Below are 13,661 nucleotides of genomic sequence, written 5' to 3' on the forward strand. Positions count from 1 at the left end.
GTCAGGGAGGAAAGCCAAGATGTCTGGCGGCGGGGCTGGGGCTCTTCGAGGTAGACCTACTCTGTGTGCCCTGTCGATGCGAATGGTGAAGTCCGCCGGCTCCCCCAAGACGCTCCTGAAGAGGGCCTGCAGGTATGCGGTGACATCAGTCCCCTCTGCTTTCTGAGGGACCCCCCGGACCCGTATGTTGCTTCGACGGAACGGTTTTCAAGGTCCTCTGCGTCGGCCTGGAGGTCCAGCTGTTGATCCGTGAGTCGCAAGACTTCCTGCTGGAGCTGTTCAATTTTATTGCTTCTGGTCTGGTCAGCTTCCTCCACAGAAACCACACATTCACCGAGGCCCTCCACATCGCGCCGGAGCTCCCGGACCTCTCCCGCAACCTCCTGTTGTAAGGATTTGAAGTCTTCCCTGAGCGAATTAAACAATGTTTCTAGAAAGGATCTAGTGATGGGCACCTGGTCATCCGTTGTTGTTGGCGGCGATTTCTGGGTCACTGGGGACGGTGGATCCTTGCCAATCTTGGGCTGTGACTTAGCCAGTAGTTCAGGAAGCGTCTGGGGCCCCCTTTTCCCCCTTTGTCCCGCCATAGTGTGGGGAGCCTCGGAGATAGGCAGGCGGCGGGTCCCGGGACCCGTGTTAGATGTAGGGGGACGGCGATATGCGTTTTGGGGGGAGAGTACACCAGCGCAGTCCAGGTCACCCCCCACAGTACCCGAGGTCAGGGGAGATGTAGCCGGGTGCTCCCCAGCCGGCTGGGAGGGTAGTGAGACCGGCCTCTTCTCAGGCAACCACCCGTCCCTCCGCCGAATCACTGTACAGTATATTGCATTAGGGCTTGTGAATTGCGGCCCCACAGTTCCTGCTTAACGTGCCCGGACCAATCTCACATGCGATGCAATTTCGGACTTGTTAGCCAGCCCCACGCCGGGGGCTCGATCGTGCCCCCCGAATCTTCCCCTGCGCCCACCTCTGCTCTCCTCACCTTTGCTTTCCCTGAGTGCTCTGGGATCGTGGGTCGCGAGGCCCCTCCAGCGCCAGCCCCGCCGGTCGTTTTGCGGCTTCCTCTGGCCTCTTGGGGCTTCCACAGCTCGAGCCGTTGTGGGGGGGGGGCAGCGTTGTGTTGTCCGCTGTTGGTGGGGCCCGCTCCGGCCACGCAGGAGCGCTCCGACCAGCCTGTGCCAAGGAGATCAAATGTCCGATAGGTAGGCCCGGAGCCGGGGCCTCAATTTTCGCGACCGCAGCCGGATCGTCTCTGAGTACCGGCCGGGTCGCTAGGATGGCAGTGCGTCGCTACATGCCCCCACAGCTCTAGTGGTAGCGGCGGGGGGTGCTGGCCGGGTCATTTCGCTAGTATGGCCAGCTCTGTCTGCGCAGGGTCACTCCGACCGGTCTGCGCCAAGGAGTGCAGATGTCCGAGAGGTAGGCCCGGAGCCAGGGCCTCAAGTTTCGCGACCGCCGGCCGGGTCCTCTCTAGTTACCGGCCGGGTCGCTAGGCTGATGATGCGTCTCTTCTTGACCCCACAGCTCCGGCGGCCGCGGCGGAAGGCACCGACCAGGCCGCTCCGCTCTTAGTGCTGTAGGCTCGCTCAGTCCGCCGCAAAGACTCCGGGGCAGCGGCGTACAACCCGCTCAGATCTCGAGCGCGGCCGCCATCACAGACCGCTGAGTGGTGTTCTCCTTGTTTGGGTCCCCAAACACAGCCCGCAGGGGTCACCGCAGCTGTGCACCTCCCCTTATGCTGTATCTCAGTCTCTTGGGGCAGATTAGGCGAAGTTTGCGGCGTCTTGGCGAGATCGGGCAGGGAGCTCCGGGGACCTGCGTCCGATCACGCCGCCATCCTGGAAACGCCCCTCAAAATTATTATTTTTTTAAGTTATTTTCACGCAGATGTTTCTTCCGTAACAGTTTATTTGGTGTGATGTAAAGTGCGCTAGTACCATTTTATGCAGTAGCGTTAAACAGAAAAACGTTAGTGGGTTGTACTGAGGATTGTTCCTTGATCTCCTTTGATGCTGGTGCTAACACTGAGGTGTCCAGCCTTACGTCTCCTTACACATAGCTGCCATTTGACACCATCAGCCTCTTCAGCAACAGTTACTATGCTCTGAGTGTGAGCCCACAGGACCGTCACGAGGGGAGGGCCGTACCACGCTTGTTGGCCCCAAGCCCTGCACATTTTGAGGCTCTGCTCTCCTGTTACAACATGATTTTAAATATTAAACAGAAGGCATCATCTGCTCCCTCTTGATGCAGACAACATGGCAACACCATTAGGAGGCACCAAGTACGATGTTTTGCCTTTTCACTGAGTCCTTGTCTTCTCAATTCTGAACAGCTCCTTCGATTAGACGCTTACCAGAAGTCCAGCCAAAAAGTTGGCCAGCAGCCCCAGGAAATGCTTCTGACATGCTTGGTGAGCCCATACAGGCCCCAAAATACAAAAAGTATGGAGTAGAAGGAGGTGTTGTACATGGCATGGGGCCACTCGGTAGATGTCACCTCCTAGCACTTCTCAAGCTTTCTAAAAAATTGGAGGATTGAACCCTTGGCACTTTGTAGCTCTTCTTCTGGCAAAGAGAAACTTGTGGTTTCCTACTATTTGGTAATGGGCATTCAGTAGATGAGTTACTACTAGAAGAAACTTTTTGAGTTGATACTAAGCCAGGGTGACCAGGCGTTCCGAATTTGCCGGGACAGTCCCGGTTTCTATCAGTTGTCCTGGCATTTTTAGGTCTCGCCTGTCGATGCGCATGCGCATCGAGCAAGCGAGAATATAGGGGCTCATCCACACTTTATCTAACTTGCAAGGAATCGTGGCGATTCCTTGCAGTGCCCGTGACTTTTAAGCTCAATGCGCATGTGCATTGAGCTTAAAAGCGCGTGCACAGCCGCCCGCATTCCTCCGACACCTTTGAAGTGAAGCTTAGCTTCACTTCAAAGGCCCGGCTTGTTCACACCCACATGCCGCTCCGCCCCCTCCCCTGAGTCATCCTGCCTGCCCCTTCCCGCCGTGTCGCATTTCTCCTCCCCCCTCCCCTCTCTTCCCTCCGTCTTGGTTCTTTTGTCGATGTTCTTGTTTTCCTTCTTTTTATATACGTGTGTACGTTTTACAGTAATTTGAAAAGTGTTTCTGCACCTATTCCAAGTCCGCCTCTGTGGAAGAAACAACACAAAGTCAAATTTTTTCACAATTAAATGTGCCGTTTCTATTTTTGGAATTGTTGTTCTTACTGCCAGTGTTATTAGTCTGGCAAGTTTTGGTGGTGACATGTTTACTTTTCCTGCTTCTTGTTTTTTTAAAGAGGTTTAGGCTTGCAGGAAAAACATTTTTAAAAATGTAACGATCGCACCAGCTTGTGTCTGCTTTGCCGGTGCTTATTACCTGTTGCCGCCCGTGGTCCGTTTCACAGTACGCGGTGTTTTTCTCTGCCCGGGAAGTGTTTGGAAGTTAGACTGATTAACTATTAGTGGACAACTCCTCGTCCAAGCCGAAACTAGCAGTCTCGCACCTCGTTGTTGGAGTCGGAGGAGTGGCACTTAAACACATCCTGTCTTCCCTGTACTTTACTCATCTACGCTCTGCCATCTAGCGGTTACTCACTTGATAGCAGCGTTCTGTGTTCCTGTTAAGAGCATTTTCTGTTGCATTGAATTGCTTAAAAAATACGGGCTTATTGTTAGTATTTATAAAACTAATCAAAACAAAGCAAGCAAAAATAAAAAGTATATTTTTTACTACTTACATTATATTAACCTAAAATGTAATCCCGAAGAGTCCCTAAAATGAGTTACTCCCCATCTTATGAGAGAGAAATTGTGTATTTAACTTGAAGCATTTTACACATCTTCCATAACAGAATTCATAGTGAATGAGTGGATGGATGGATACTCTTAATAGATTTTACTATCATCTTAGAATTTAGTTCTGTGTCATCTTGGGTTTTTACAACTTGATCTCTGGCGAGTCAGTGTTGTAATTACTTTGATGCAACATCTCTTCTAGGATGTACTTAGTGACAGAGCAATTACAAATCTTTGCAAAGCAAATTAAGCTATCATCAGTGGGTTGGAGAGGTTGCTTCAAATGAGACTTCAGATAAAGCTGAACGATGCTCATAATAGCAAGACCCGACTAATAAGCTATAAATCCAACAGTAGACATTCATTACAGGACTGTAACTACTCCGGTTGCATGTACTAATTTCACCAATCAATCTTGCCACCACATCCACCACCACATCCACCACCACATCCACCACCGCATCCACCGCCACATCCACCGCCACATCCACCACCACCACATCCACCACATCCACCACCACATCCACCGCCACCACTACATCCACCACCACTACATCCACCACCGTATCCACCACCACATCCACCGCATCCACCATGACATCCACCGCCACATCCACCACCGCATCCACCACCACATCCACCACCACATCCACCACCACATCCACCACCACATCCACCACCACCGCATCCACCACCACCGCATCCACCACCACTACATCCACCACCGCATCCACCACCACCACATCCACCGCATCCACCATGACATCCACCGCCACATCCACCGCCACATCCACCGCCACATCCACCGCCACATCCACCGCCACATCCACCACCACATCCACCACCGCATCCACCACATCCACCACCACATCCACCACCGCATCCACCACATCCACCACCGCATCCACCACCACCGCATCCACCACCACTACATCCACCACCGCATCCACTCACCCTCAACACCTCACCCTCACACAGTGCAATAGGTCTCACAGGATTTTTAGTTAAAGCTTTTACAAATGTTTATTGCTTTTTTGATTTGTAATTCTTTAGCATTGGCTACAAAAAATAAAAATGCAAAAGATTTACAACAAAAAACCCATAAACAATTCTAAATGCACTAACTCTAATGCTGCGAGACCTATTGCATTTCCAATGCTTGTTGGCTCATGTGCCTGTTTTTAGAGACCGTCAAGTGAAAACAGTGGACGGCACTTTTTTAGTGTTCCAAAGCAGGGCTGGTTAACAGCTGTTATAAATAAGCACTTTTATTAACCGGTTTGATGCTGGTTTCAAAAATTACATTTTATTTATTTACTTAGTGCCCCTTCTGGTTTCTATGTTGTTGAGGGCTGTTGTGCTTTGCCACTTCGCTGATGTAAAATGGTAGTCCTTCCTCTATTTTTACGAAATGTCTGGGGTTTTTGGTCGCAAGATCTGGTCACCCTATACGAAGCGCTTGAGATTACCTTTGGCTCTTAAAAAAGCTACATTGTATTTCATACCATGCACATAACTTGCTCATGGCCATCTCTGCCTGTCATGATCATGCTTTGAAAAGCACTGACTACCGTTCGCATTGTCTTTGAGTTCACAAGTTCAGTGTTTGCTTTTATCCCCATTGCAGCTGCCGTTGATGTGAGTGACATCTCCACATTCTCTTACTTGGATACACAAGACAAGAGCTCCGTAATTGCCGACAGTTTGAAGTATCTCACAAGAAAGGGTAATTCGGTTTTATCTTTATAATTTGTTGATCCGTTGCCATGCAGCACTAATTGGCGCGATTGTTGTCTTTCGCAGTTGCACAATGTCGATTAAATAGAAGCAGCTTGTCATAATTATGCTAACTCTGAGAAGCAGTTGACTTCTCCCCAGGTCAAAACCGATAAAGCAGCTCAGGTAATTAGCATTAATGAAGACAAACGCATTCTTTCAAAACATAACTAAAAATGAGTGAACGAGTGAAAGGGCAAATATTTCTCCGTTGTCTGCTCGCATCTATGGCAGAAGAATGCCCTTGTTTATAGCTCACCTGATTGACTAGGGACACCATCTTTAACCCCTTCCTTCTGTGGCTTCCTCCACCCCACCCCCCTTTCCAATGGCGATCAAGTTTTTTATGCTTGGGGCTCTTCTCCGGTTTGCCATCATAACTTACTTTTCAAAAAAGTTATTCAGGCAAATCTGCATATTTTTTTACACGTTTTATGGATTCGAAAGGTACCCAAATAATTTGGATTCTCCAGGAGGAAACTATGAAGAAAGCATATATATATATATATATATATATATATATATATATATATATTCACAGAAAAAACCATAGGTTATAGACCATATATAGTTAGGAATTAGCATTTACAAAACCTTGAAAATTCACTGAAAAAACCATAGGTTATAGACCATATATAGTTAGGAATTAGCATTTAGAAAACCTTATTTTACTCACACAAAACCATTGAAATTCCATATATAGTTAGTTGCACTAACTATATATCGCGCACCCGCAATCCACTGCTGATGATGTCACATATTACATCATTCATGACATGGTCAGTGACATCACTGATGACATCACTGATGACATCTCAAATGACATCACTGATGACATCACTGATGACATCTCAAATGACATCACTGATGACATCATGACACACCAATACCAGTTACTACATACGCACTCACTGATTCCTACATCTACACACACATTCACTCATTCACCCATACAATCACTCATACATACAGTCACTCATTATTACAACACTATCATATGCACTCATACACCTATGCAGACAGTCACACACTGCCACTCATCCATGGAGTTACTCACACACCAAGTCAGTCCTGTAAAGAATCAATCACACTTCCATTTCTTCATCTATACAGTTAAACACTGAACACCATACTTCAGTGACATCACTGATGACATCACTAATGACATCTGAAATGACATCACTGATGACATCTCAAATGACATCACTGATGACATCATGACACACCAATACCAGTTACTACATACGCACTCACTGATTCGTACGTCTACACACACATTCACTCATTCACCCATACAATTACTCATACATACAGTCAGTTATTATTAGAACACTATCATATGCACTCATACACCTAGTCAGTCCTGTGAAGAATCAATCACACTTCGATTTCCTCATCTATAGTTAAACACAGAACACCATACTTTTCACACATATACTAACACATACTTACTCTCTTATACAATCACTGATACAAGTACACATTGATATGCACAGAGTCACACACCTCCCAGCCAGCCACACACACACTCAGTCTTCCATACATCCACTCATTCTTCAATATGTAAAACGTATTTAAACTTTACAAAAACACACAGACACTAGATGATGTCATCAGTGATGTCATTTGAGATGTCATCAGTGATGTCATCAGTGATGTCACTGACCATGTCATGAATGATGTAATATGTGACATCATCAGCAGTGGATTGCGGGTGCGCGATATATAGTTAGTGCAACTAACTATATATGGAATTTCAATGGTTTTGTGTGAGTAAAATAAGGTTTTCTAAATGCTAATTCCTAACTATATATGGTCTATAACCTATGGTTTTTTCAGTGAATTTTCAAGGTTTTGTAAATGCTAATTCCTAACTATATATGGTCTATAACCTATGGTTTTTTCTGTGAATTTCATTGGTTTTTTAACAGCTAATATCTGTAGCTGTAAAATGTATTCTTCTTTAAATCCAAAAATATATTTTATATGTTTATGAATAAATTTTTTTTAAAATATTTTTTTTTCTTCGTTCCCGCTTCGCGAATCGGGAAGCTTCCCGTTAGCTGACCTTGATGCCGCGAAATAGACCGCGAGCCGGTAAACGTTTCTTTACCGCAAGTGCCGCGTTAGAAAACAACATCGTGACGCCTCCCGTCCGCATGACGTTACACGTTCTCGCGTGATACGTCATATGACGTGCTACGTTAGCGAACTGGTACGCGAAGCGAGTCGCAAAGCGCAGGTTTCTGGAAGCAAACCGGGAGGCCCTGCAAAGCGCTTAACGTAAACACAGCAAGTCATGTGACTTGGTAATAACACTTTTCATTGGTTCATTTCACTTTTGGTTTCCTAATGATGTAAGACTAGGTCATATAATCTAAAATGAACACTTTTGATTGGTTGAGAACTCTTGTTTTTCCCAAATGATGAAAATCCCTCCTTCTTTCCTCACTCTGACTTTCATCATTGTGAGAGAAAGACCCTTTGTGATCACTGAGCAATGGCTTCTTTAGTAGCTTCAGCTGGTGCTTCCCCACCACCTCCACCACATCCAAGGAAGAGTGGACCACCTGCTTAAGTTATAATTCAACAAGAAGAGGAAGAAGAGGAACAGGACGACGAGCACGAAGAGAGGCAGTTTTTGCCTGAGCAGCCCAGGACGTCTCACCGGAAAGAAAACTTCATTTGGCAATTTTTTAAAATTCCCAAAGGTCAGAAAAAAGTAAATGCAAGATACGTAACTTGCCTTATATGTCAAGATAGACTGTCCAGAGGAACCGAGAAAAAATACAGTTTCGGAAACTACACAATGCATCGCCATATGACTAGGTGGCATCCTAACAACTACAGTGCTGCACAGTTTCGGAACGACCTAGATAATCTCCCTATTATGGCCAGAAGATCTGTTGTACCGGAAGTAACGGGACCAGAGGGCAGGGAGATGGTGCCAAATATACAAATGAAATTTGGTGAAGTAAAACACATCTGCGTATTTTGCGATGGATTCATTTCCTACGGAGAAAGAAGCATCACTCTGATCAACAGAGCTATTGACTATCATATGCAAGTTTGTACGAAACGCCCAAAATAATAAATACTTCTTTTTTTGTTTTGTTGCTCCTGTTGAGCCCTTTACAATGAATCGTTTTCATTGCCCCCTCCAAGAAAAACCCAAAAAAATATAAAACTGTTCAGAAAAATTCAAAAAAAGTAAAAAAATGTTCCGAAAAATAATAAAAAAAATATAAAACAACAAAAACAATAAAAAAAAAAGTTCTTTTCAGAACTACCTCCCCGTTATTAAAATATTTGGAACTGTGCCAACCTCTATTTCTCTTAGTTCGCTTCCCAGTTCGCTCGCCGGTACGCGAACCGGAAGCGAACCAAAAACAGTAAGTATAAGGGAAGGAAACAGACACTTATGTTAAAAGAAAGACAGCTATAGGGGAGTAAACTAGAGATACTATTACCCGTAATCCACTGCTGATGATGTCACATATTACATCATTCATGACATGCTCAGTGACATCATCAGCAGAGGATTGCGGGTTTTTTGGCAACGTGCCTTATCCACGGTTTAATAACGCTGCCTTTTGCTTTATATAAGTTTTCAAATTGTATGAAATATATACCAATAGGTCGTTATGAACCTTTAGGTAGTGCTTTTCTTCATGAGGTCTGGTCGCTTCCATACACATACAGATGTTTCAAAGATGATCAAGAAGTTTATCTGAATGGAGAGGAATGCACTGAGACGCCAGATCATTCACTAATGTGTAGGCACATACAGTTACACGGTTCATGCAACAAACACCGACCAAATATGGCTTGCGTGTTGCAAGGCACGCCAGTTCCTGCTATCATCCCCACGTTCAAGTTGTTGGAAAATGGTAGTTATTTGATGCTCAATAATGAAGATTGTTCTGAGTTAATTAAAAGTATTCCTTTTATCGTAACAGTAAGTGAACGGGTTATTTGCTGCAGAAATGTTCTATTTCCTCCCACACATGAACATAGGGAGTTTTCAATCTGGCCACAAATACCAACCTTGGGACAGATTTCAACGGCATGGCAAGAATAAGAGCTCTTTTGTCTCAGAGAGAGGTGGCCTTGAGTTCGGCCCGTGAAACTTTCGTGCTTCACATAGCGAACACCCGTACAGAGGTGCAGACCCTTTTCAATTCAGATTTGCCTTTCAATTTCAGCAAGATGGTTCCGACTATCTTTAACGCATCCTCCACAAAGACCCTGGCGCACTTTTTTAAAGTTGTTACCAGTGGTCTCGTGACTTCATTTGAGAAAATCTTTGGAGTCATCCCTGCTTCCTTTCATTCTATTTTCTCCACTCTGGTTCGTGGATTGGCATTTTTACTTGCATTACCAGCGGACGCTCTTGTGCTTTTTTACATTTTTAAATATGGATGTCCCTCCTATGCAACCTCCCACCCTGCAGCTGCTGACACTGTTCCGCAATCGCATGCTAGAATATTATGGCACAATGCCGTTGGCGATATTAAGCACGGCATATGGATTATCTTTTCGATTCTCCTACTTCACCTGTGTCCAGCCTGTATTTCACTGCCTGACCTGTGATTTCGATTGGGCCATTGATTTGTGTCTCTGCGGACCGGTTTCTCCTGACGTCGACTTTAATCAGCTGATGACTCCTATCATTACTCACGAGTTGGTTTGTCCTGGCGAAAGGATTATGGCTGTGGCATTGATGCATGGACTACTTGGTCCCTGGAATTTACTGGCGGCAGCACAGTCTTTCTTGGAACAGAGCTTTCTTGAAAACCCACCGAGCTGTCCTCTGATGGTGATAGAGGATCCGGTGCTGGGAGAGCACGTATGTTCTTTTCCGCTTTTAAATTGGATGGCTGAACTGTTTTCGGATGAAGACGGTGACTTCCTATTGGAGGCTGTTGCAGCTTATTTTGCATACACAGTTATGTAATAGACCTTTTTCATGTTTGATATGCTGAGTACTAGCATTTCATTGACAATTCATTGACTTATTTGTCAAGTTTTTATTATTTACCTTGCCTATTGGCTTAAGACTCGATAAAGTACTTGGCTGTTTTATTTTTCTTTAGCATTAAATTTTCCTAGTTTTTAATGCTTTACCTTGCGGACCGTCCACATATAAACTTGCAATCTGCTCTCATGAGATGGCACTTCTATTATCTTATTCAGTTCGTTTCCGGATCATGGGGAGGTGTCATCTAGGTCCTGGATATCTTTACACCGTGTTAAGTTAGCATGGGCTCATTACCGGTTTAAACGCCATTTTTCCTTTTTTGCAACTTCTGCACACGACACTTAGTTGTTGCTTTAGCTTTCCACCTAGTAGTTCATCGTGGTTTACATGAGAATAATATGTTATTGCTCTACTATCTGCTTTGCTTGTTAAACTATATCTGTACAGCGAGTGCTAAAGTTTCAAGAACAACACGATACAGAATTGTTATGAGGTCTGATCTCCACGACTTCATACTCATAACATAAGTGCAACTTCTGCCAATTCTGGGCATGAGGCGGGTTTTATATTGCTTTGCCGAACACACATACACAACAGTTGATGCGGTTCACATGAAGAGAGAGCTGGTGTATGCTGATGTGATTCCTTCAAATCTAAGACACTAAAGTATGGGCACGCCCTAAACCAACACAAAGAGACCTTCTTAGCAAATAATATAATATGTGTATTAGGGAGGGTGAGATATAAGCAGCCGCGGGCCGTGGAGGGAGTTACGGTGAGGCAGGGAGGCGGGGAGGGGGAGAAGCAGGGTGGAGCCCTCTCTACCTTGCCCCTCCCCCTCCCCGCCTCCCTGCCCCACCGTAACTCCCTCCACGGCCCGCGGCTGCTTATAAGAGTTGCTAACTCTTATTCATTTACAGCATGTTAACATACTGTCACCATTCGCTTTTTATGTACTAGTAACTATGCTGGTAATTTTGCTACTGATAATATGTGTACTTGTATTCTCCACCCTGCTTCTCCCCCTCCCCGCCTCCCTGCCTCACCGTAACTCCCTCCACGGCCCGCGGCTGCTTATAAGTGTTGCTAACTCTTATTCATTTACAGCATGTTAACATACTATCACCATTCACTTTTTATGTACTAGTAACTATGCTGGTAATTTTGCTACTGATAATATGTGTACTTGTATTATCTAAGATACTACGCCTGAGAAGACGGCATTAGTAAATAAACATTTCAAATACACATGTGTTCTTCTTAACTCCATGTTCTGGTTTCTAAGAAATATATAACGACCGACTGTTCATGAGTTCCACGTATCCTGAGGTACTATAAGTTCATATTCTGGATTGTCTAAACATTGAGAGTTTGTTATATCCAATGTGACACTGTACCTAGCTTGCTAAGGAGTTTTTGATTACTAACGTGAGTTTTGGGACACCCTAATTCACCGAGGTTCCAATCCTCTGTCCACAGTTCTGTGTGAGAACAGAAACCCTGCGACAGGGGCACCCCCGACCCTTGCTGGAGCTTCATCACACTTGCGATACAACTCCAGCAATGCGCCACCTTTACGGCACAGATACATCACGCATCTGTGCTGTTTTTGCCCCATGATGCGCCGCATTGTAAATGCAGCACACCATAGGTGACGGAACAGCGGCACAGAATGACTAACACATCCCTGGTGATGCGCCAGTCATCATAAATGTATCCCTATGCTTCTTATCTTGTTAGAGATGAACCGCCATATGTATCATCAAAGTTTTTTGCATTTCCTAAATAGCGAACTTTAAGGAATAAATAGCGATTCTTTACCATTCCTAGTTTGCGATTAGCTATTTGCTAATTACAAATTACCCATTCATTTCCTTCATTTCCATAGGGCGGTTGGACTCACTTTTAGCTCGAACGGCTGAATGGATTTCCACGAAACTTGGCAAAATTGTAGGGACTGGTAGCCCGATGTGCCTTTGCTATGTCTCAAGATATATGCTCCAGTGGTTTTTACGAAAATTAACTTTGAAAAATATATATTGGGCTACATTGGCCTATATATATGTTGGAGCCCAAATGTAGCCCAATGTAGCCCAATGAAGCCCAATGTAGCCCAATGTAGCCCAAAGATGGCCGCCAGACACACAAAAAAACAAATGTAGCCCAAATATCAGCCAGATGTAGCCCAACTATAGCCCAGTGACAGAATGACCAATCAGCTTCGCAAACCTCCGTTACGCGAAGCGGAGCGCTGTTACAGATATATATCTTTTTTTGAACGTTAATTTCTCAAAATCCACTGGAGCACATATATTGAGACCTAGCAAAGGCACATCGGGCTACCAGTCCCTAATATTTTGCCAAGTTTCGTGCAAATCCATTCAGCCGTTCGATTATTATTATTATTTTTTTTTTTTGCCCCGCGGGGCCCTTTTAAAACCTCCACATCAAACCTAGGGGGTCAGCGAGGATCTACTATGCCCCCTTATAGTTATTTCCCCCTTTGTTTTGACCTCCTCTTGTCTCTCGATCCTACCGAGAGACAAGATGGCGGCCGCTACGGACTTTTTGGAATGTTGACAGACGCCGGAGAACCAATCAGCTTCGCTTCACAAAGCTCCGTTGCGCGAAAAGTACGCGTCCTGGGACGCTGCCAGGTCCGCTGTTACAGATATATATCTTTTTTTAAACGTTAATTTCTCAAAATCCACTGGAGCACATATATTCAGGAAAATGGCACATTTTGTTTCTGAGCAGCCCTTAAAAATTTGGGGGGGGTTCGTCAAGGGGGGGCCGAGAAAAAAGGGGGGTCCCAAAACGTGTTTTTAACATTGAGTTTTCCATAGGGCGGTTGGCCTCACTTTTAGCCCGAACGGCTGAATGGATTTGCACAAAACTTGGCAAAATTGTAGGGACTGGTAGCCCGATGTGCCTTTGCTAGGTCTCAATATATGTGCTCCAGTGGATTTTGAGAAATTAACGTTCAAAAAAAGATATATATCTGTAACAGCGGACCGGGCAGCGCTCCGGTTCGCGGACTTTACGCGTAACGGAACTTCGCGTAGCGAAGCTGATTGGCTCTCCGGCGTCTGTGAACATTCCA

General features: G+C 45.2%; 1 protein-coding gene across 2 annotated transcripts in view; it reads left to right on the forward strand.

The window, feature by feature from the left end:
- UGGT2 (UDP-glucose glycoprotein glucosyltransferase 2) overlaps positions 1-13,661 on the forward strand; it is a 1,586,510-nt gene that overhangs the window by 813,542 nt on the left and 759,307 nt on the right. For both annotated transcript variants that reach the window (XM_078657956.1, XM_078657957.1), the window contains one exon: positions 5,429-5,527. In XM_078657956.1, the coding sequence (XP_078514082.1) occupies positions 5,429-5,527 (99 nt within the window). The remainder of the gene's footprint in view (positions 1-5,428; positions 5,528-13,661) is intronic.

Source organism: Lissotriton helveticus, chromosome 8 (assembly GCF_964261635.1).
Source record: "Lissotriton helveticus chromosome 8, aLisHel1.1, whole genome shotgun sequence".
Taxonomy (NCBI): domain Eukaryota; kingdom Metazoa; phylum Chordata; class Amphibia; order Caudata; family Salamandridae; genus Lissotriton; species Lissotriton helveticus.